This window comes from Mus musculus, chromosome 7 (assembly GCF_000001635.26).
Source record: "Mus musculus strain C57BL/6J chromosome 7, GRCm38.p6 C57BL/6J".
Taxonomy (NCBI): Eukaryota; Metazoa; Chordata; class Mammalia; order Rodentia; family Muridae; genus Mus; species Mus musculus.
In genome coordinates this window covers 9,746,927-9,770,893 of record NC_000073.6, presented here as the reverse complement: position 1 = coordinate 9,770,893, position 23,967 = coordinate 9,746,927, and the positions used below count along the sequence as shown (strand labels likewise).

General features: G+C 38.0%; 1 protein-coding gene and 1 pseudogene across 2 annotated transcripts; both read left to right on the top strand.

Annotated features, from left to right (window-relative positions):
• Nucleotides 1–322: 322 nt before the first annotated feature.
• Vmn2r46 (vomeronasal 2, receptor 46) lies at nucleotides 323–16,258 on the top strand. 2 transcript variants are annotated; one of them, NM_001105076.1, is made up of 6 exons: nucleotides 323–519; nucleotides 3,150–3,441; nucleotides 5,300–6,112; nucleotides 7,489–7,716; nucleotides 13,211–13,334; nucleotides 15,483–16,258. In NM_001105076.1, exons 1-6 carry the CDS (start codon nucleotides 323–325, stop codon nucleotides 16,256–16,258), a joined length of 2,430 nt encoding a protein of 809 aa, NP_001098546.1. The 2 variants fall into 2 exon arrangements, with proteins under 2 accessions (NP_001098546.1, XP_006539495.1); XM_006539432.3 differs by lacking the exon at nucleotides 323–519 and having other exon boundaries at nucleotides 3,102–3,441.
• On the top strand, nucleotides 22,964–23,122 carry Vmn2r-ps50 (vomeronasal 2, receptor, pseudogene 50; annotated as a pseudogene).

The window sequence follows — 23,967 nt, the reverse complement described above, 5'->3', positions numbered from 1 at the left end:
AAGGACTAAATTTGAACACAGGGGCTTCCTTCCACAGATTCACAAACATGAATGATATCATGGAGACTGAGTATGAATTATCCTCCTAAGTATTTACCTACATGTGTTTATTACATGGGCTGTGGACACCAGTTGCAGAGCCCCAGGGAAGACAGTATTTAAGTTTCTTCCAGGGCTCAGGAGAAACCTGAAAATAAAATGAGTCATGAATATGCCATAAACCTCACCTTTGCACAAAGAAATAAATGCAAGCAGAAATTTGATGTAGTGATATGCATGGCTCATCACAATCCACACTGCCCAGATTTAAGGCAGGAAAAATATGTTCATTTTGATGGGAGTCTTCTTCCTCCTTAACATTCCAGTTTTTATGGCAAATTTCACTGATCCCGTGTGCTTTTGGAGAATAAATTTGAATGAAATTCAGGATGAATATTTGGGATTAACTTGTGCTTTCATCCTGGCAGCAGTTCAGAAACCTATTGAGAAAGATTATTTCAACAAGACTCTGAATTTCCTGTAAGTAAATTTGAGTTTCAAATTGAAATGACAACTTCAGTACTTCTTGAGTGCTCCGAGGATATTAGTCAAATTCTTTAGACTTCTGTCCTGTTGCTAAGTCTGAACACCAAGAACCAACCTTGATTCCTGTACAGATTCAATCCTATTTTTCCTTTTTTTCATATCCAGTGGAGGTTTTGGTTTTCTTTCAGGTGGCTTCTGATTTAAATGTTAGAAGATTAGGAATAAAGGAATATCTACATTGATCCTTAACATAAAGCCTGCCTTCTGACACTTTATATTGCACTCTAGACAGTGATGGCTTATTGACATTGATCCTGTAATATTTCATTATGTTTTATCCCAAGTACGTGTAAATAAATGGTCATAAATTCTGCTGACAGTCCTTCCATAAGTGTGTTGATCCTAGAGCATATTATGGTTCCAGTAATATTCATGGCACATATAGTTTTTAAAACTTTACATACATACAAAATTACTGTCTCAAATTCATTGCATGTGGTCACTTATTGACTTCTAAAGCTTCATCAGATTTAGAAAGAGAACTTTACATTCAGAAATTCCTATTTCATATGAATACCTGGATGGATTTTTTTGTATGTATATGAGCAAGGAATAGTTATCTCATTGGGGGTCAAGACAGCGAAGTGTTTTAAAAGATAAAATCAAAAAGCACTGTGGCTTCATGCTTTACAATGTTCATGTACAATCACTGGCTTTTATGTTTTATAAAGTTCAGCTCAGGACTCTCTCTTTAGAATAAACCATACTTGGAACATATGGAATCCAATGATGTGATTACATTCTTTGAATAGGCAGGCTATCAATAACAGTGGTGACTGCTTATGTCCCTTGTCACTGGCATGGGTGACAATTGTATTATGAGAGAGTTGGAACATTTGAGAGCAGTAACGCAGGAGCTTTCTATTAGGTTTTTTTGTCATTAAGGGAAATATCTTCTCTATTCATGCCTAAGTTGGCTAATTTCTCACCCTTTTAAAATACTTAAATCTTGTGAAACTTCTTTCAATAATTTTAGTAAATATTAGTACACATGTTCCCAATGTGGTATCAAAACCCATTTTTGTGGATTGCTGATCATTTTTTTAAAACACAGCCCTTTAGACTACTAGGCTACAAAGACAGCTTAAGTAACTGAAGTTTCATAAAGTTTATTTGTAGGAAGTAGTTTGAGAATTGTACAATGTCTACTCTCAAATTCCTTTTCTATATTAGTAAAACTTTAATTGAGATTGTATGTGTGTGTGTGTGTGTGTGTGTGTGTGTGTGTGTCTGTGTGTGTGGTAATAAAGAATCTTCTAAAATGACCTATTTTATAGGGTATAGAATGAAAACAAAATAGGTGTATAATTTTTAGTGAAAACCTAATTGTATTTACTTCATTTCAATTATTAAATATGTAGGTGTATATTTAGTGTTTATTCATAAGATCATATAAAATGACAAGGATGAAACAGGAGATATAATTCATTACATAAACATAAACAATCTCAGTATGGTATTATTCCATTTCCATTGCCTAGTGGCCCACTTTTTTTTTTCTTTTTACGAAAAAACAATGAACATATTCTCTAAATTTACACCAAAATCTCTTCTGTTTTATAAGCATATAATACTGGCATATACAAATATCACTGCAATTTCCATATTTTCCTAGTTCTCAATAGGATGCTAGTATTGTTTTACTGTACCTGGAAAGTTTGCCAAAGATATTTCCAGAAATTAATTTATAATGAATGAAGTACCCAGAGTGAATATATCACATTCCTTTGTAAAAAGAAATTAGGAGCAAGATACATGGGTGGTAGGACAACCCCTTAAACTCTGTACTAAATACCTGGCACTACTACATACCTGTGCATTTGAATTTAGGGTAGTCTACAGAGAAGTATCTTATAAAACATTTGCATGTATTGCAATCTTATAACCTAAATAATACTTGCTCAAATACATACAAACGTAAACATTGACATGTATCAGTTACCAAATTCATGTTTGATATTTGAATTTATTTAAAAATAAATCTTTCTAAAAGATATTCTTTGAATAAAAGATTGAAAAAAATAACAAGATGAGGATAGATATGAGGGGACATGTCAAGAATTTTGACCACTAATTATAAGTGATTATAAGTACAAGAATCAAATGTTGCTGGAGAGAGACCATTATGCATTGATAAATCATTTTATTACTGCCTTAACAAGTTCAGTTAATTTCACAAGACAATATGAACTCAGTGGCTCTAATAACAAGTTTTTTATATTGCTCAATAACTTCAAAATGAAGACATGATCAGAATTACTGTTTTGTCAATATCTGTGATTTTCTTTTTACCTTCTGATCAATCACTCAAAAGAAGAGATGGGAATGTTCTCTGTGGATGAGGTCAATACCATATCTTATTTATGAGAGAAATACTGTCATGAACTTTAAAAGAGTTTACTATTTTCCAGGTTCTCATGTCAATTCAATCTCACAACAAAAGCCATTTGTCCCCGTCTTTAGATGTCAGATGCAGAAACTTCCAGTATACCATAGTGCTTCTCTTGAGTACAAATAATCGTGTATAATCATCTGGCCATAATAATCACTGTACTCTTTTACAGAAAAACAACTAAAAACCACAAATATGCTTTGGCATTGGCCTTTGCAATGGATGAAATCAACAGGAATCCTGATCTTTTACCAAATATGTCTTTGATTATAAGATACACTTTGGGCCGTTGTGATGGGAAAACTGTAATACCTACACCATATTTATTTCATAAAAAAACAAAAAGTCCTATCCCTAATTATTTCTGTAATGAAGAGACTATGTGTTCCTTTCTGCTTACAGGAACCCATTGGGAGGTATCTTTAAGTTTCTGGAAGTACCTGGACAGCTTTTTATCTCCACGTGTGAGTTATCATCGTCCAGGAATTCTTAACATCATGTCTCTTTGGAAGACTTTGATAGCTATTAAGAAAGTTAATGGATGTGGTTGGACTTATGCTTATGTCAATCTTGGTAGTTCCAGGATACTTACTATTCAGAAACATGATAGGCCTTCTGCTAAGTGCTACCACCAGAAGTAGAAAAATAGCAGCAAGACAGAATGGAAGAGGCCATGGAGAATTGAGTCTGGCATGGTGGTAGAAGGAATCTTATGCCTTGACTGACTGCCAGTCAGAGTGTTTCATTATTTATACCAATCTCAGAAAGCAGAGATTTGTTCACTCTGTTCAAAAATTTAAAGCATATTATTTCTGTCCCCCGATAGGAGTTATCTTTATCTTGGTTATAAGATTAAATTATCATTGGTAAACTATGAAATAATAGAATTATGGTGGTGTTATAAGTTTAGTCATCAGAGATAAACTGTGATGAAATCACAAAAATAAATTTTATCAACATTTTCTCTATAACCCAGCTTTTAAATATCTGGAGTTTTTTTTTTTTTTTTTTTTTTTTGCAAAGGCATGAGATACCATTCTTAGCCTGGCTATTCATGACATTTTAGTGACTAGAAAGGATGAAAACTCCAATCCAGTATGTGGAGTTCGCCATTTGACTACCTGTGAGTGTATAACTAACTATTTAGATTCAGAATTTAAATTGGCATTAGATCTCTGACAAAGAATTCAGGCCCATACTGCTACAGCTATAATAAGTCATTTTCTTTAATAATATAATAATTCTATATCTCTGTGGAATTTATTGCTATGTCTTATCTTGTTTTGTTTTGTTTTGTTTTTTTAATTTTCGGTTGTTTCCATGTCATAAGATAAAAGATTAGAACTTCACAAGTGAACTTCTCTAAGAAAGAGGGGTTATGGAAATCTGAGACATCATTCTTTCATATTTTTCTACACTATTATTTATCCATCATTATAAGACACTTTGTATGTAGGAGATAACTCCATCCAATCTAACTTTGTTTCTGTATGTTTTCCTCAAGAGGTACAACTTATGAGTCTGATTTATTTTGCCCTATAATTACCTGGATATATAGTAGGAAGAGTTTTTCTAATCTGATTTGCTGATAACACTCTTAGGCTGCCAAATCTAGTTTAATTTTTTACATTTACTTTGACCTTATTATCTGTTTCCTGAAGAGGCACAGAGGCAGACATTGCCAGAATATTTCAGAAACTTAACCTAAAAAGGAGATTGCTGGCATTTTTAAGTGAGTCAAAACCTATAGTGTACAATGTTACCATCAAGTAGGGCAATATAAGACTATCTCTTGTGAATCCTTAGAAAGTTAGAATATCCAAAATATAAGATACAATCGGCAAAACACATGAACCTCAAAAAGAATGAAGACCAAAGAGTAGATACTTTGCCCCTTCTTAGAATTGGGAACAAAACACCCATGGAAGGAGTTACCAAAGGCTAAATCAGTATTATGAACAGGACTCTCATGTTCACTCTTAGAAATAATTCTGGATTACAGCATAAATACCTTTTTAAAAAATATTAATCAAATATCCCAAAATTGTAAAAGTATCAAAATCCCTTCAAATATTGAAAACATGGATATCAAGACAAAAACTGAAAGACAGAAAGGCAGATATTATAACATGCAAATACATTTTGTTACTTCTTGTCAAACAGCTATGCTTGCTATTCCCATTAGAAGTGGATGGGCCAGGCTTCCATGTTTGCACATTTGAATTAGAGATGAAACATCACAGGTAATCAACAGTTTGCAGGTAAATATGATTACAAGTGTTTTCAAGTGCACTACACCTCATGCTGCTCTCTGTGTTGTAGATCCTTCAGCTTACCTATGGACCTTTCAGTTCCATCTTCAGTGATGATGAACAATATCCCTATCTCTATCAGATGGCCCCAAAGGACACATCTCTAGCATTGGCAATGGTCTCCTTCATACTTTACTTTAGCTGGAACTGGATTGGCCTTGTCATTCCAGATGACGATCAAGGAAACCAATTTCTTTTAGAGTTGAAGAAACAGAGTGAAAACAAGGAAATTTGCTTTGCCTTTGTGAAAATGATCTCTGTTGATTATGTTTATTTAGAACCAGAAATTGAAATGTACTACAAACAAATTGTGATGTCATCCTCAAATGTTATTATCATTTATGAGGAAAAAGACAATTTCTTTGATTTGATCTTCAGAATGTGGGAACCTCCAGTTTTACAGAGAATATGGATCACCACAAAACAATGGAATTGCCCTACCAGTAAGAGAGACATAACTCATGGCACATTCTATGGATCACTTACTTTTCTACCCCACCATGGTGAGATTTCTGGCTTTAAAAATTTTGTACAGACATGGTTCAATCTCAGAAACAAAGATTTATATCTAGTAATGCCAGAGTGGAAATATTTTAAATATGAAGGCTCAGCATCTAACTGTAAAATACTGAAGAACAATTCATCTGATGCCTCATTTGATTGGCTAATGGAACAGAAGTTTGACATGACCTTTAGTGAGAATAGTCATAACATATACAATGCTGTGCATGCCATAGCCCATGCCCTCCATGAGATGAATCTGCAACAGGCTGATAATCAGGCAATAGACAATGGAAAAGGAGCCAGTTCTCACTGCTTGAAGGTAAAGTTTCTTCTGTTGGATGAGGTTTGGTGTCTTCAACTGCATAGCTATTTAGAGTCACTCAGATGCACAGACTTAAAGAAATAGGAAATATTTTCCAAAATAATAGGTTTCTGAATAATTTTCCTTAAAGAACGGCAGTCTAGAGATTGTTATGAATGTGAATGGAAAAAGAATTCATAGACTAGCAATGAAAATGGGTGGTTTTATAAAGAGCATGCAAATATCCATTAGCATACCCCTTCCAATATTGGATATAAACTGTCCTTACTCATTAATTTTCTCCGTGATGAGAATATGATTTTTATCTATATTTTTCAGTTATATGGAAAACATTTTAATAAATGGTCTCCAGTGATTCTGCCAAGAGTGTAGGCTGTGGAGAACATTGTGGCTTTCTGAGAGTAACTAAACAAGAAATAGTGTTGGTATTCAGTTCTGTCTGTAGAAAAGTGTTTATATGTGTGAGTGTATGTTTCTCACTGTGTATATGTATATTTTCTACTCTTTATGTATATCTGTGTTTATATTTGTGATATTTTCAACATACATGTTTATCTCTATATGAAAGTGGAAGTAAGCAACAAATTTTTTCTATGTATGAATTTCTTTAAGTGTGTTTGTTTATGTATGTGCATATGTTTCTTTGTGGTTTTGTCAGAGTAGGTTTCTTTGTGTACATTGTATGTATTTTGTGAGTGTTTATAAGTACTTATTCGGATTTGTACCTGCTTTGCTGTGTATGAGTCTGCCTATTTCTTCTTACTTGGCATGGACATTGCCTGCCATTTTGTATTTAGGTATGAGTATAAATTTCTCTGTGTCAATATCATTCATGGCTGGTGCTTATATATTTATGCCTCTCCCAGTATTTTGCTGTCAGTGTGTGTGTGTGTGTGTGTGTGTGTGTGTGTGTGTGGTTGTATGTGTGCCAGTGTAATATTTTGAGTGAGTTCATATATGTGTTTTCATTTGACTGAATGTATTTGTCTTTTATGGTCCTGAATATTTACACATGTTTCTCAACATGTATATACATTTGTTTGTAAATAAATGTATTGCTGTATTATGTGTGACTTAGAAAAGATGTGAGCCTTTCTCAAGATTAATGTGTGTGTGTGTGTGTGTGTGTGTGTGTGTGTGTGTGTGTGTGTTGCATACCTTTGTTTGGTTCTGCATTTTTCTCTGTGTTTCATATTCTTCACTGAGAGAACATAAATTATTGTAATATGATAATTTCATTTATCCAATTGCTTTGTTGTGATTTCTCTTTCTCTTTCTTTCTTTAAATACAGTTGCCTTTGCTATAAAATCAGAATGCATTTTATGAATTGAAGGAACTTTATATACATCATACTGCAATGCTTGTATTTTAGGTACACTCCTTTCTAAGAAAGACCCACTTCACTAATCCTCTTGGGGACAAAGTGATTATGAAACAAAGAGTAATAACGCAGGAAGACTATGACGTTTTTCATTTTGGGAATCTCTCACAACATCTTGGGATTAAGCTGAAGTTAGAAAAGTTCAGCCCATATTTTTCACATGGTCGACACTTTCACTTATACATAGACATGATTGAAGTGGCCACAGGAAGTAGAAAGGTGAGTGTATACTAACTTACTGGTTTGTTATACACAACAATAAACAGTGTCAAGTGGATTCATGGCAACATATTGAAATGAACAATTATGTCACATCAGAATCCAATTTCTAGTCTCCTGTATATTTTCTTTCATTTTTGACATTTTTACCAATTTTTGAAGATTTCAAACATGCATAAAATATAGCTTTGTTATATCAGGACCATTATCTGAAATTTAATAAAATACTGTTGTTCACCACTGATATTCTTTCCTTTAAATTTAACAAAATTTTCTTCATATAATTGCTCTTTTGACAATGTAATCTCGTCCCTTAATTAAACCTCTGGAACAGGTATTGATATGAGAGAGTCTAATATTAAAGTTATGAAATAACAAGAGTCATAATACCTAACCTTGTCATTATATCCAAAACTGTTTCCCATGTAATAAGAGGACACTCACCACATTCACTAATGAACACAACGATAGAAAATCATATTAACAGAAACATCACTTTTTAATAAATTGGAAGAATCCATTCATGTTTTTTGTAAGATGAACAGAAGGTCAAGGCAGCCTATAGACAGCACTAGAACAACAGAAAACGAAATGGCTATTAACACACCTCAAGTACAGCAAAAACAGCAATTAGACAAAAGCAACAAATAATTTTCCATTATGATTGAACATTTTTGTTAATGTTCTCTAAATGAAATCAAAGACAACAAGGCTGGTTTATTTTTTTTAGACATTCCTAAATTGCCTACAGTGGGTAGGAAGACACATTCATATACAAGAGGAGAACATTTCTTTCTTAAAAAAAAATGGAGGAAAACGTTATAATGTTTAATAAGAGGGAAAAAGGTAATTGAAGAACTATACATTTGATAGGTATGTATGGAATAATACTTGACAAAAACACATAAAAAGGAACACAATACACAACAGAAAAATCATTCTCTGAGAACAGAGAGAATTTTTTTGAAATTATGATTGTTTTTGTTATTGAAAATTACTTGTTATCCTCACATAATGTATCCTAATTACAGTTTTCCTCCCTTCTATTGGGATGTGACCAATTGTCAGTTTTGCTGGCAAATGTATCATAGTTAATACACTTATTTCATTCCCAACACCTTTTCCATCAGATCCACTTTATGTCACTCATTAGAAAATAACAGGATTCTATAGGAGAATACTAAAATAAACAAGTTAAACAAAATCATAATAGGACAAAATTTGCATATCACATTATGGTAAGTAGTTGTATGAAATGGTGCTAGGGAAAAGACGAAGAAATCCTACCTCATACCTCATAGAATAGTAATAAGTGAAGCATGAGTTAGTGATAATGACAATTGAGTGATATTTATTCCCGGTTTAGTACTAAGAATACTTGATTTTTGAAACTATAATTTAAATTGTAAATTCTATAATCAGAACATATGGAATTATTGATGCCAATTATTTATTCCATATTTGCATTGAATAAGCATAATAAGATGCTCCTAAAAACGATTAATGTCAAACTCCAAAAGGAATTCCTTGGACAAAATCAAGTTATATGTCAATGGGAATTCTACATAAAAACCCTGAAATAGACTGTCCTTTTCAAAGCCAGCCAAAACACAAAAATCTGGTAGTCAAACACTGTTGGTATCTTCTTTTACCACTGATTAACCATAACATAATTCCCAAATACAAAGAACAGTAGGAAATTTTTGTGACTCACAAATGCTTTGTTCCTCTAGCTGGAAATTAATCTTATGTAAACTGAATGTCCTCAGGCCTTGGGAGCATAAGAATTATAATACAATCACATTGACATTTGATCCCAAATGAGACCAACTCATTGCTTCGACTTGACTATTCCATCTATTGTAGACAGGATTTTTGAGGTTTCTGGGATGAGACCAATTCTCCGTTTTGTTTGCTAATATATTAGAGTTAATATTCCTCAAAAACTGCTGATACTCCTGGATTGCTCATTCTTTCCCTACTTTGGATTTTTGTCAACTTCCTATCATTCACTCAGAAAATAATTATTTTTGGAGTTGTGCTTCTTATAACATATTTAGGAAGTACTACTTGACCATAAATGAGAGTTAGATACCCCTAATATGTGTCCATGTGTCACACTGCATGGACATATAAGCATCATTTATCAGAGTATACTTTAATATCTTATATGGAGAAACAGTAAGTAAATAGCAAGTTTATATATAGAGAAATTTATTATTTTTACCTTTGTGCCTGATATATAGTAGGACTTTTATAAAAAAAAAATGCAATTATATTTCTAACATTCAACTGGTATACTTTTTAAAGAAGGCTAAAGGCAAAAAGAAACCTAGTTTTATTATCAGGGTTAATTTTCAAGTTGTATATCCTAACTCTTTCTTTATTTTGCACATTTAAAACTTCATTGCATGACCTACGCCAGGCAATGTAGGAATGGGGAATTATCTTTTGACATCATTCTTTCTCCAGACATTCTGAGCTCTTATTCTGAGCTTTCTCTACCCGAAGCATCGCAAAGTTTTTATCAGGTCGTCTTAAGTGGTGCTTTATGCTTAAGTTTTACTTCCCTATTGGACTTTTTCCCTTCAAGGTCACATTATAGTAGAGTGGTGCTCTAAAGAATGGTGATCTTGAGTTTTGTTACAAACTTCTATGTTAATTGTCAGCAAATGAACACATTAAGATTCATGTTTAAATAAGAAAGGTATAAAAATTAGTATTTTATAGCTCTATTCATGATGTAAAATTAGGCTAACAATTTTCAATAAGCATGACAATAGTCTGAATATAATAATATAAACTAACATATCTATAAGAACATATAAACTGATTATCGTTTGGCTCTTAAAAAACATTGATGCGTTTTGTTTTGTTTTTTGGTTTTTGTTTTGGGTTTTTGTTTTGTTTTGATTTTTTTTTTTTTTTTGAGACAGGGTTTCATTGTATAGTCCTGGCTGACCTGGAATTCACTCTGTAGATCATGCTGGCCATAAACTATGAAATCTGCCTGCCTCTTCTTCCCAAATGCCTCGGTTAAAGGCATGAACCATCACTGCCCAGCTGCCTTTAGCTTAATACAAGTGTGACAAGTAAAGCCTTACTAATTAAAACTGCTTTTATATTACAGTTGTTTGTTATATTATTAGGGTTGAAGATTGAAATATACTCCCATTTTTATGGTGATTTTGTATTTGTGGATTTTTTCAATTTTATAAATTGGAGATTTCACTTATTTACATTTCAAATTTTGTCCCCTTTCACTATTTCCCTTCTGCAAATCCACTATGCCATCCCCCCTTACCCTGCTTCTATGAGGGTGCTCCCCTACCCACATACCCACTCTTGCTTCAGCACCCAAGCATTCATCTACACTGGGGAATCAAGCCTTCACAGGACCAAAGGACTCCCCTCCCATTGATGACAGATAGGGAGCTTTAACTACTTCAGTCCTTCCCCTAACACCTCCATTGGAGTCTCTGTGCACAGTCCAATGGTTGACTGTGAGCATCCACATCTGTATTGGTCAGGATCTGGCAGAGCCTCCTAGGAGACAGCTGTATCAGTCTCCTGTCCACAAGCACTTCTTGCCATCCACAATAGTGTCTGAGTTTGGTATCTGCATTTGTGATCGATCTTCAGGTGGGGCAGGCTGTGTATGGCCTTTAATTCAGTCTCTGATCTTCTCTTTGTCCCATTATTTCCAATAGATAGGAACAATTCTGAGTTAAAATTTTGTAGATGTGTGGGTGGTCCTATCCCTCAACTGGGAGCCATGCCTAACCTCTGGCTATTGTCTCGACAGATTCTCCTTCCTGATTCTGGGATATTTCATCTAATATCATCGCTGTACATCCTGGGATGCTCTTGATTTCCTGGCATCTGGGACTTTCTGGTTGCTACAAACAGTTCCCCGTCCCTAGTTGCTACACAACTCTGTTCAATTTCCTGACCTCTGTACAGATCTTCCACATTCTCTCATACCTGATTCTTCTCTTATTTTTCCCCTCCCACTATTCTCTTCCTCCAGGGAGAATTTATTCCAGGGATGCAAGTATAGTTCAATATCTGTAGATCCATTAATAGTAGTAAAAACAAAATGTGGAATTACATTATTTTACAAAAACCTTCAGAAATGACTCTTAACCAAGTCCAACATTCATTTAGAGATAAAGAAACAAAAATAGTGATAGAACAGAAGGAACACTTATTGATATAAGAACACTTTCTTTCACAAAACTATTGACAATACTATAATAAATGAAGAGAAAGTTATTATCCATGAAAATCAGAAATAATATCAGGTTGTTTTTGTGATTCATGTTTTATCCAAGCACTTAGAAGCAGAGATCTGGAAATCTCTGTCTATTTCTTGACAGTCTGCCCTATATTGTGAGTACGAACCAGCCATGTGTGATATGAAACACTACCTTAAAATAAATTAACATAAAGTACAAATGTATGCCCACATTCCTTACTCTAACTCAAAATAGTCTTTCAAATATTACAAAGGGTTAACATACATTTAAAGAAAATGATGGGAGAAAAGAGAAAATGTGCCTTCATCTTCATTGGTAATGTTAGTGTACTTCATGGTAAGATCCTGTTTCAACAAAACCAAAGATATAGAAAGAATGCTTCACATCTTCAATTAAACTTAAACAATCTAATTTTTATCTGGATTTTTCCAGCATTTGAAGCCACTGTAGAGCATTTTGACATCATGGAACACTCCATATTCAAAGTCACTATACATTAACATATCATTTCCAACCATATTAAACCAGTGTCTGCATAGTCCACTGTTTTTTATATACAGTTTCTCATGCTTTGCAATAGTAATTTATTTGATGCCATATTTGTTATCTGTGACTTAAGGACATGTTTTTCCTGTTTCAAATTTTTTCAAATACTACCTTGCTTCTCTGCTGCTTTAATCAAACTTTGATAATAAGCATAGTGAGAAGGAAGGTTTGATTTGAGATATGGCTTATAGTCCTAGAAAAACAAGTGTGGATATCTGGAAACTGGAACTAAAGAATAGATCTTAAAAGAAGACTACTTACTGGCCCAACTGCCCACAGTGAGATGGGCACTCCTATATCAGTTACCAATTAAGAAAATGCTTAAAAGATATGAGGACAGGCTAGTGTTGGCTGAGAGAATATCTCAGTTAAGTTCCCTCTGTCTGTTCAGAGCACTTAGTACTAAAATGAACACAATTAACTAAAAAACAACAGGTTGCTACTTCTGTAGTTTTTACACACAGCTCAAAAATCAGCTGTTTTTCCTGAATTACTAGACACTCAGAAACTATACAACATTTCTTAAATGCATTTCCAATATTCATATCTGGCCATTAAATAATGGACATAGGGAAATGTCAATCAGATAGTGTGCAAAAAAGGAGCTTATTGAAATCTTAAAGTACTAATATAAAATATAAAATAAATATATAAGACTCATTATCAGTATATGTTTAATTTTTTCTCAGATGCCATCCTCTGTGTGCAGTGCGGAATGTAGTCCTGGATTCAGAAGATTGTGGAAGGAGGGAATGGCAGCCTGCTGTTTTGTTTGCAGCCCCTGCCCTGAAAATGAAATTTCTAATGAGACAAGTGAGTTTTTGCTGCTCTGATAAATACTACAAATATGGATTTCTTTTGGACCACACTGGGATGATGAAGTCAACTCAAAGGAAACTGCAGATATAAAATATATTAGTTATCAAATTTACTAGTTTTAGATATAAACATCGTTAACAAAATCTTGCAAAAACAAACAAACATATCTTGTGGCTTAACCCTCATATTGACTTATTGCAAATTCATGGAAGATTATATCTCACAAAGAAATACTTTAGAAAATATAATTGCAATTTGCAGGAATTCTGCACAAGAATTTCCAAATAAATAATCTATTGTAAAACTACATTTACATTAGATTTTAGTCACAATAGGAGCCCATGAAGAACTGAATATAATATCTAATCTACTGGATTAGCTCATGAGACTGCTAGGGGCAAAATCTATTTTCTCTGTAAGATTAATATAGAAGACAAAAAAATTGCAAATATATGAGAAAATGCTAAGTATGCACTATTAAGAGGACCATGAAGCATCTTTTAGCACAAAGTATCTACAGAGATAATTTTTTCCTTCAGTGCTAAAATTAGTGCATCTCATGAACAATAACCAGAACTTTTGATTAATTATTGCCAGATGAGGAAACTTCTTAGGGCTTATTTCATTAACATTTCCTGCTATTCAAACATAAGCATTATATTTCCACTCTATTCAAACTTCTTCACATGACTTGTTACAGGAATCACTTAAATTCAATAATGCAAGTGCTACTTTGGCATGAACACACACATATCAATATTTACACATACACACAGCCGATCTGTTTAATTTAGTGTAGTTTCTATGTCAAGGAGTTTGAGCTTGTGAATTCTTGAGTAGCTATTATACTTGTCCCAGTAGAGGGCAGAATTTCAATGTGTCACAGGGAATAAATATATAAAATAGTCAGTGATCTCAGAAAACAGTGAGTGTAGGGTTTTGAAGTTCTAAAATAGACCCGAACACATTGTGGTTTATGAATGTATCTTCTCTGAATTAAATAATCTACTTGATATCAAAATAGAAATAAAAATGGCTTAGGAAATTTTTGCTTTCTGATAACATTATTTTTTATTTTTTACATTCCATATTCTATTCCCCACGCCCCCATACCCCATCCAATATATCACATTCCACACCTCTTCCCCACCCCAACTGTCTTCACGTTGATCCCCCCCATCCTCCAACCCACCTGACCTCTAAACTCCCTGTGACCTCCAGGCTTTTGAGTATTAGGTGCATCATTTCAGTATGATCACAGACATGGAAGTCCTCTACTGTATATGAATTGAGGGACCCATATCAGCTGGTGTATGCTGTGTGTTTGATGCTCCAGTGTCTGAGAGATCTCTGCAGTCCAGATTAATTGAGAGAGCTGGTCTTTCTGCAAAATCGCCTTTCCCCTCAGCTACTTTCAGCCTTCCCTAATCCAGGGGTTAGTTGCTTCTCTCCATATCTTGGTTGCAAATAACTGTATTTAGGAGGGCAGTCATGATAGATCCTTTTTGTGAGTGCTCCATAGCTTCAGTAAAATGTGAGGCCATAGGACCTCCTCTTGACCTAGATCCCACTTTGGTCCTGTCATTGGACATTCTTTTCCTGAGGCTCCTCTCCATTTCATCCTTGCATTCAGACAGGAACAAATATGGGTCAGAGATGTGACTATGGGATGGGAATCCCATCACTCACTTGATGTCCTGTCTTATCGCTGGAGGTGGGCTCTGTACATTCCCTCTATCTACTGTAGTACATTTCATCTAGGGTCTCTGACCTCCCAAGTCTCTGGAGCATTTTGGTGGGTCCACCCACCCTCCTATTACCTGAGGTTACCTGTTTATATTCTTTATACTGGTCCTCAAGGCCTGGTTCCCCTGTCACGCCCACACTCCACAAACCCCTTTCTAATAACATCATAAATGATACAAAATGTTAACTAGACAAAGAAAAAATTGCTTGGTTTTATTTCCTTTAAATCTTTATGGACATTATGGATTGAAAGCAATGCTCAGCAGCAATATCCTTCACATTACATTCTCAGCATCAAAGACAGCATTGCAATGTTTCTCTCATTACCCTTACTTGAAATACCTTGTCAATAAAATTTCTAAATCAGACCTAACTAAGCTTTCCTTTGGAAATCAGATATGGATCAATGTGTGAATTGTCCAGAATACCAATATGCCAATACAGAACAGAACAAATGTATTCAGAAAGGTGTCACCTTCCTTAGCTATGAAGACCCTTTGGGGATGGCACTTGCCTTAATGGCCTTCTGTTTCTCTGCATTCACAGCTGTGGTACTTTGTGTCTTTGTGAAGCATCATGACACTCCTATTGTGAAGGCCAATAACAGAATCCTCAGCTACATATTATTGATATCACTCATGTCCTGTTTTCTGTGCTCATTTTTCTTCATTGGTCATCCTAACAGAGCCACCTGTGTCTTACAACAAATCACATTTGGAATTGTATTCACTGTGGCTGTTTCCACAGTTCTGGCCAAAACAGTCACTGTGGTTCTTGCTTTCAAAGTCACAGACCCAGGGAGAAGATTGAGAAACTTCGTGGTATCAGGGACACCCAACTACATTATCCCCATATGTTCCCTACTCCAGTGTGTTCTATGTGCAATCTGGCTAGCAGTTTCTCCTCCCTTTGTTGATATTGATGAACACACTCTCCATGGCCACATCATCATTGTGTGCAACAAGGGCTCAGTTACTGCATTCTACTGTGTCCTTGGATACTTGGCCTGCCTGGCACTGGGAAGCTTCACTTTGGCTTTCTTGGCCAAGAATCTGCCTGACACATTCAATGAAGCCAAGTTCTTGACCTTCAGCATGCTAGTGTTCTTCAGTGTCTGGGTCACCTTCCTCCCTGTCTACCACAGCACCAAGGGCAAGGTCATGTGTTATTAGACGCGTTCTCACGACCGGCCAGGAAGAACACCACAGACCAGAATCTTCTGCGGCAAAGCTTTATTGCTTACATCTTCAGGAGCCAGAGTGCAAGAAGCAAGAGAGCAAGAAGCAAGAGAGAGAGAAAACGAAACCCCGTCCCTATTAAAGAGAATTCTCCTTCGCCTAGGACGTGTCACTCCCTGATTGGCTGCAGCCCATCGGCCGAGTTGACGTCACGGGGAAGGCAGAGCACATGGAGTAGAGAACCACCCTCGGCATATGCGCAGATTATTTGTTTACCACTTAGAACACAGCTGTCAGCGCCATCTTGTAACGGCGAATGTGGGCGCGGCTCCCAACATCTCCCCCTTTCCTTTTAATAAGAGCAAATAGGCCACCCATATTAATGAGAGTGGAGATAGAGGTCAAATCCCCAGTGTGTAGGTAAAGGAGCCATGTACAGGATTAGCTCTTAGGCTCACAGGCTTTTACCCAGAGCAACCCTGACCTGCTCCCGTGTCGTTTTGCCTGGGGGAAGGGAACTAGGACACTGAACCTTCATGAAAGATGACATGTCTCCCTAGAATAGGCTCATATATGCCGCAGAGCCTTTCCATTGCAGTGCTTAGCCGTGCAACTCTCTCGGGCTGCTGAAGCACACTCACTCTATCCCGTGCAATGAGACTAGCCTCGTGGGATATAAGAGCTGAGTGGCCAGCGACCTATTGCCTAAGCATAGATAACCATATATCAGGGGGAGCTCCATGTTCTAGTCCTGCAAGCGCCTGGGCAATAACCACCTTGTCTCTCCTAGTTTGGGCCTTAAGCTTACAGACCAATCAAAGAAGCAACACTAATCCACAGCAAAGTGTATCTCCAAATAATATTAATCCCACCCATTTTTTAAAGAAAGAAAATGCTGAGGAGATCCAATTGGGTAATCCTTTGGTCAGGGACAGGTCCAAGCGCGTGGAGTTGACCTGAAGTCTCAATTCCCGAAGGGATCTGTTCAAATTCAGCCATCCAATTCTGTAACATATACTGAAAAAGACTTTTTGACAAATTAGCTGCCCTAGTAAATTTAACATACTGAATGGAAATAACACACAATCCCGGAAACTTTTGTTCACATCCCAGCTGAGTTATTTGTCATAATACATCTAGTTGTATCTGGACAAGATCTATGAGTTGATTAACCAGCATGAGACCTCTCTGTATCTTGACATTAGCTGAGGCCTGTTCATCTATGACTGTAGTCACTGAGGCTGACAAAGTGTTAATGGTGTCAGTCGTCTGGACCTGTCCAGACAGAGCCAAGGCTGTCTGAATCAAGGCTAAACCCAGTTCCCAGTTAGTGGTAAAAAAGCAGGAGAATACTTGAGCATTATACATCACCGTCATTGGGAGTGGAAATGTCGACATTATCCCCCAACGCTGCTCTCTTTTTATTATTGACGCCCTGGACATCACCAAGACGAGGGACATTAGTATTCCCTTGGTCAGTCTGGATTTTTCGGGTGAGTCTTTCTGGTAACCAAAATGGGTTGTCTTCATTCTGTGGGAAAACACAGATAGCTCCCCTGGATCTTATCAAAATAGGATCCGGGCCATACCATTTATTATCAAGGACATTTTTCCATTTAACCATCTCATTGGGCCTATCTGGCTCTGTACAATGACGTTCAGCCGCAGTATGGCCATGAGCATCAATATTTAAAAAATTGAGTGTAAAGAGTGCCAAAGACACAGACACTCTTGGTGCTCGGGGTACAGTCTCCTCAAAAGTTCCCCTCTTCTGTTTTATAAGATAGGTTTTGAGGGTGCGATGCGCACGCTCAACAATACCCTGTCCTTGAGGGTTGTATGGAAGTCCAGTCAGGTGGGTCACGTCCATCTGACGGCAGAACTGTTGGAATTTAAATTTTTTGCAGCCTCTACCGGGGATGATAGGGCAGCAGCCACCACTTTAGTGGCCTTATCTGCCAAATCATTTCCCAGAGCCATGGGGCCAGGTAGGCCTGAATGGGCTCTAACATGAGTAATATAAACAGGAGATCTTCTAGATAACAAAACTAATTGTATCTGCTGAAAAATATTGGCAACTCTACTGGAAGGCTTAATCACTCCAGCCACTTCTAAAAGATTTACTGCATTAACCACATAACAGGAATCTGACACAATATTAAGGGGTTCTAAAAAGGTTTTTAAAACTTCTAAGACCACTAAACATTCTACCACTTGAGGTGAATTTTCATTATACTGTTTGGATACCACTTTACCATTAGCCACATAGGCACCTATGCCAGTTTTTGATCCATCAGTATATACCACAATCCCATTTTTAAGTGGGTTTCTTACTGTTATTTGTGGAAACACAACAGATTGATTTTGGGCAAACTGTAAGATTGGATGCTTTGGATAATGGTTATCTATTTTTCCTGAAAAGGAGGTAACTAAAACTGCCCAATCATTAGATGTGGCTGCCAAGGTTTGAACCTGTGCAGCGGTATAAGGTACAATTAAAAGATATGGACTTTGCCCAAAGTGGGTGATTGCTGCTTTTAGACCTTTAAGGGCAAGCTGTGCAATTGCATCAGGATACCAATCTATTATTTTAGCTGGGGATACGTTTGGATGGATCCACAACAATGGCCCATTCTGCCACAAAACTGCAGTTGGCAATTGTGCTGTCTTAAAGACACACAAACTGAAAGGCTGCGAATCCTCAATACGTTGTAATTGTGCATTCTGTAAGGCTTTTTCCACCTTTTGTAAGGCCTGGTTAGCAGCTAGAGTAAGAGTCCTAGGGGAGGAGATATGAGGATCTCCTTCTAAAATACTAAACAAAGGCCTTAACTCAGCGGAAGGAATCTTTAAAAAAGGTCTAAGCCAATTAATATCTCCCAACAGCTTTTGAAAATCATTTAAGGTATGGAGGTGATCTCTTCTTATCTCTACCTTTTGGGGCACAATCTTATCTGGGGACACCACAGAGCCCAAGAATTGTCCTGTATCAGAAATTTGGACCTTTTCTGTGGCTATCTGTAAACCCCACTGACTTAAAGTTTTAAGTAGAAAAGGATATGCCTTTTGTAGCATGGTAAGGTCTTTATGGCACAGGAGGATGTCATCCATGTAAAGGAGCAAAATTAAAGAGGGGAATTGTTCCCTCACTGGCAAAAGAGCTTCTTGTACATAAAGTTGTCACATAGTAGGACTATTGGACATTCCCTGTGGTAAGACCTTCCATTGATACCTCTTATCAGGTTCCATGTGATTAATAGAGGGGATGGTAAAGGCAAATCTGGGCCTATCTCTTGGACACAAAGGTATAGAAAAGAAACAATCTTTAATATCTATAATAATTAAATTCCAGCCACGTGGTAAGGCGGAAAGTACAGGGAGACCCCTCTGTACTGGGCCAAATAAGTTCATTTGCTCATTAATGGCTCTGAGGTCATGGAGCAGTCTCCACTTTCCTGACTTTTTCTTAATTACAAAAATTGGAGTATTCCAAGGTGAGGTAGAGGGTTCAATATGGCCTAGTTTTAATTGTTCCTCTACCAGTTGAATCACAGCTTCTAGTTTTTCAGAGGATAGGTGCCATTGAGGAACCCACACTGGGTCCCCTGTTTTCCATGGTATGGGTCGTGCTGCCCCAATGGCCGCTAAAGAAAACCCAGACCCTGTCTGTCTTGGTTTCCATTAGGTAAGATAGGCTCTATCCTTCCCTGTTCTTGATGTCCTAACCCTTTTCCTTCTTTATAACCCATCTTTGCCATGATATTTTTTGCTTTAGCTGAATACCCTCCCGATGGGGCGTTTTCATTGGACAAAATAAGGCCCAAATGCTGCATAATATCCCTTCCCCAGAGGTTAACCGGGAGTGGGAGCACATAAGGTATGAATTTCCCTTGCTGCCCTTCAGAGGATTCCCACGTCAAGGCAACGGAGCTTATAGTGGGACATGATTGATATCCTAGGCCCTGTAATGAATGAGATGACTCTGTGGTGGGCCATGCTTTGGGCCACCAATGTGTAGAAATTATACTTTTATCTGCTCCGGTATCAAGAATGCCTTCAAACTCTTTTCCGTTGATCTTAAGGCGGAGCTTAGGTCTATCATTTAAAGATACAACCAAATAGGCAGAATCATTTCCTGAGGAGCCCATTTTCTTTATCTCAGGTCCTGCAGATTTTTCCCTGGTATTATCAGGGAGGAGCAGCAGCTGAGCTATCCTATCTCCTTTACTAATAGAAAAAACGCCTTTAGGGCTTGAGCACAGGACCTGTATTTCAGGGGAATGTTGACAATCCATAACTCCAGGGTGGACTACTAAGCCCTGTAAGGTGAGTGAACCCCGGCCGAGAATAAGGCCCATGGTTCCCGGGGGCAAGGATGGTATAGGCTCCACCGGCACCGGCTGAATACTCATTTGAGGCATTAGTAGGAAGTCGGAGGCGGCACGCAGGTCCACCCTTGTGGGTCTTCCTGGGTCGCCTCTCTGACTGCTTCCTGGGTCCTGACAAACCGGTTCCCATATCTTTGAGGGCCCTGGGACCGAGGGCCCGATGACCCGTTTTTTGGCACATAAGCTGATTGACTATCAGGTGGGGGAAGAACTCTGCCCTTTATATCCCTCACAGAGCGACACTGGTCGGCTCTATGATAACCCTTGCCACACTTAGAGCAAAGAGTGAGAGTCCCTCCCTGTTTATCTGGAGCTCTGCAATCTTTCTTAAAATGCCCAGGCTTTCCGCAGTTAAAACATGTCCTCTGATCATTTCTGCTCATGGAGCGGTTTTGGGATTGAAGGATGGCAGCCGCTAAACCTGCATTGCTGAGAGGTCCCCCAAGCTCTCGACAGACCCTGAGCCAGTCTTGTAAGCCTTTGTTCTTTCTTGGGGCTATGGCCGCTCGGCACTCCTTTGTGGCTTGCTCATAGATTAGCTGTTCTATCAGAGGCGCAGCTTGCTCTGACTCTCCAAAAATACGCTCTGCTGCCTCTGTCATTCTGGCCACAAAATCTGAGAAGGATTCCTGAGGTCCCTGGATTATCTTTGTTAACTGACCAGTGGTTTCACCTGCTCGAGAGAGCGCCTTCCAGGCCCTAATAGCCGTAGAAGAAATCTGGGCATAAGCTCCCCAATGGTAGTTTGTCTGATCAGCAGAATAAGCTCCCTGACCCGTTAACAAGTCAAAAGTCCAATCTCTCTGCTCTGGAGTCAAAGCAGCTGCGTTTGCTCGGGCCTGCGCTTGTGCAGCTTCGTGCCAAAGCGCTCTCCATTCCATATATTTGCCCATACTAGGGAGAGCGGCTTTTACAACCGTTTGCCAGTCAGCAGGAGTTAGTGCCATGCCGGCGAGCCTGTCTAACTGCACCAAGGTAAAATTAGCATTGGTTCCATATTTACGGACCGACTCGGCAATTTCTTTAATTTGTAAGTATTCTACCGGAGCGTGGACACGCCCACCCTCGGCTCCTTCAAAGACCGGAAATGCCTGTTGTATTTTCCTTTGTTCCTCTCTGGGAATGAATGAGTCTGCGCACTGCCTCTCTGCGCACTGCCTCTCTGCGCATTGCTGACGCACTACGCAGGGCGGGGACTCCGCATAGGGCGGACCTTGAAGCCGACTGCCCTGAGGCCAATCAGCAAACTGGCCTTCGCCAGCCGCTTTTGGCTTTTTTCTTGACCAATTAGCTGGCTGGTAATGGGCTGCTTCTTCCTCCCAGTCTGTTTCCTCAGAGGAGAATTCTTCATCTGCTTCAGAACTACTAAGAGCTGGCTTCCTGAGCTCATCTAGTGACGAGTATCTCCTAGAGACCTCCGCTAATTGATCTTTCTTCTTTTCCCTTTTTCCTCTTTTTCTTCTAATCTCTCTCCAGGTATTCCTACCTAACCTTAACTTTTCCTCGGGTTCAAGACCCTTGGAAAGGCCTGTATACTTATTTTGTGTACCATATTTTCTCTTTGCTCCTACTCTCTCTCCCCGCTTTACTTCTGATAGCTTGTCCTGAATTTCCTCTAGAATTTTCAGCCCTATCTTAATCACTTGATAACATGTGAAAAGGAACAAAAGGGCTCCTAACACCAGAAAAAATTCAAGGCCAAACATATTCCACTTTACTTCTGATAGACTGTCTTGAATTTCCTTAGAAAGTTCAAGATCAGACTTACCTCGTAAAGCTGTACTCACTGGTACTCTCGTTCCCCAGCTGAAAAGTTCTGAATTCATACAGTTGAATCCTTCTTAACAGTCTGCTTTACGGGAACCTTTATTACCGCGACCCGCAGTTCTGGTTCTGGAATGAGGGATCTTCCTTGCGCCAGTCCCGAGTTTTTTTCTCGTCCCGGAATTCGGCACCAATTGTTATTAGACGCGTTCTCACGCCCGGCCAGGAAGAACACCACAGACCAGAATCTTCTGCGGCAAAGCTTTATTGCTTACATCTTCAGGAGCCAGAGTGCAAGAAGCAAGAGAGCAAGAAGCAAGAGAGAGAGAAAACGAAACCCCGTCCCTATTAAAGAGAATTCTCCTTCGCCTAGGACGTGTCACTCCCTGATTGGCTGCAGCCCATCGGCCGAGTTGACGTCACGGGGAAGGCAGAGCACATGGAGTAGAGAACCACCCTCGGCATATGCGCAGATTATTTGTTTACCACTTAGAACACAGCTGTCAGCGCCATCTTGTAACGGCGAATGTGGGCGCGGCTCCCAACAGTCATGGTTGCTGTGGAGATCTTCTCCATCTTGGCATCCAGTGCAGGGATGCTTGGATGTATTTTTGCACCCAAGATTTATATCATTTTAATGAGACCAGAGAGAAATTCTACCCAAAAGATCAAAGAGAGAAATTCTACCCAAAAGATCAAAGAAAAATCATATTTCTGAACGAATAATTCAGGAATTGTGTCAAACGTAAAATTGGTACATACCCACCAAATATTGGGTTATAGTGAATGTGTCTAGTTTTAGAATCACTCTCACTGGTTGCTCTAGGGATATCATGAAGTATCATATCTACTGAACTTCTGTGTAGAGTCATCAAATCTTGCACTCATTCACTTGCTTCATTTCCTCTTACAGAACTAAACTCTCTAATTATTACAATTTTATTCATCATTTTGCTTTCATGGAGATTTCCCCATGGTAACTTACAAATAAAAAGTTTGATAAGGCAGTTGAATTCATCATTTTGTGTAGAAAAATGAGATCCAAGACACACAGGGTTACACATGGAAACCATCTACCAAATCATATAATCAATTAGAAACACAGACTAACTAAATAATCAGCAAAGATGAAATCAGAATATATTTTCTGATTTCCAGTAGGAGCACACACATAACAAAATACTGCCTATTTTTTCAGCTGTTCTTCAAGCTATTGGCCAATAGTCTAAGGAGGAAATATTCCTTTTCTGCTGTCAAATACAAATATATTATATCCAACACTGGAAATCAGCCAGGGGCCCCTGTGGATGAATTGGGAATAGTTGCAAGAAGCAGAGGAGGAGGACAACCCATAGAAACACAAGCAGTCTCATCAAACCTGGACAAGCAAGATCTCTCAGACATTGAGCCTCTAACCAGAGATCATACACTAGCTGATGTGAAGCCCCCAACAAATATGCAGCATAAGACTGCCTGGTCTAGCATCAGTGGGAGAGACACACCTAACCCCAGAGAGACTTAAGTCCCCAGGGATTGGGAAGGGCTGGGCGT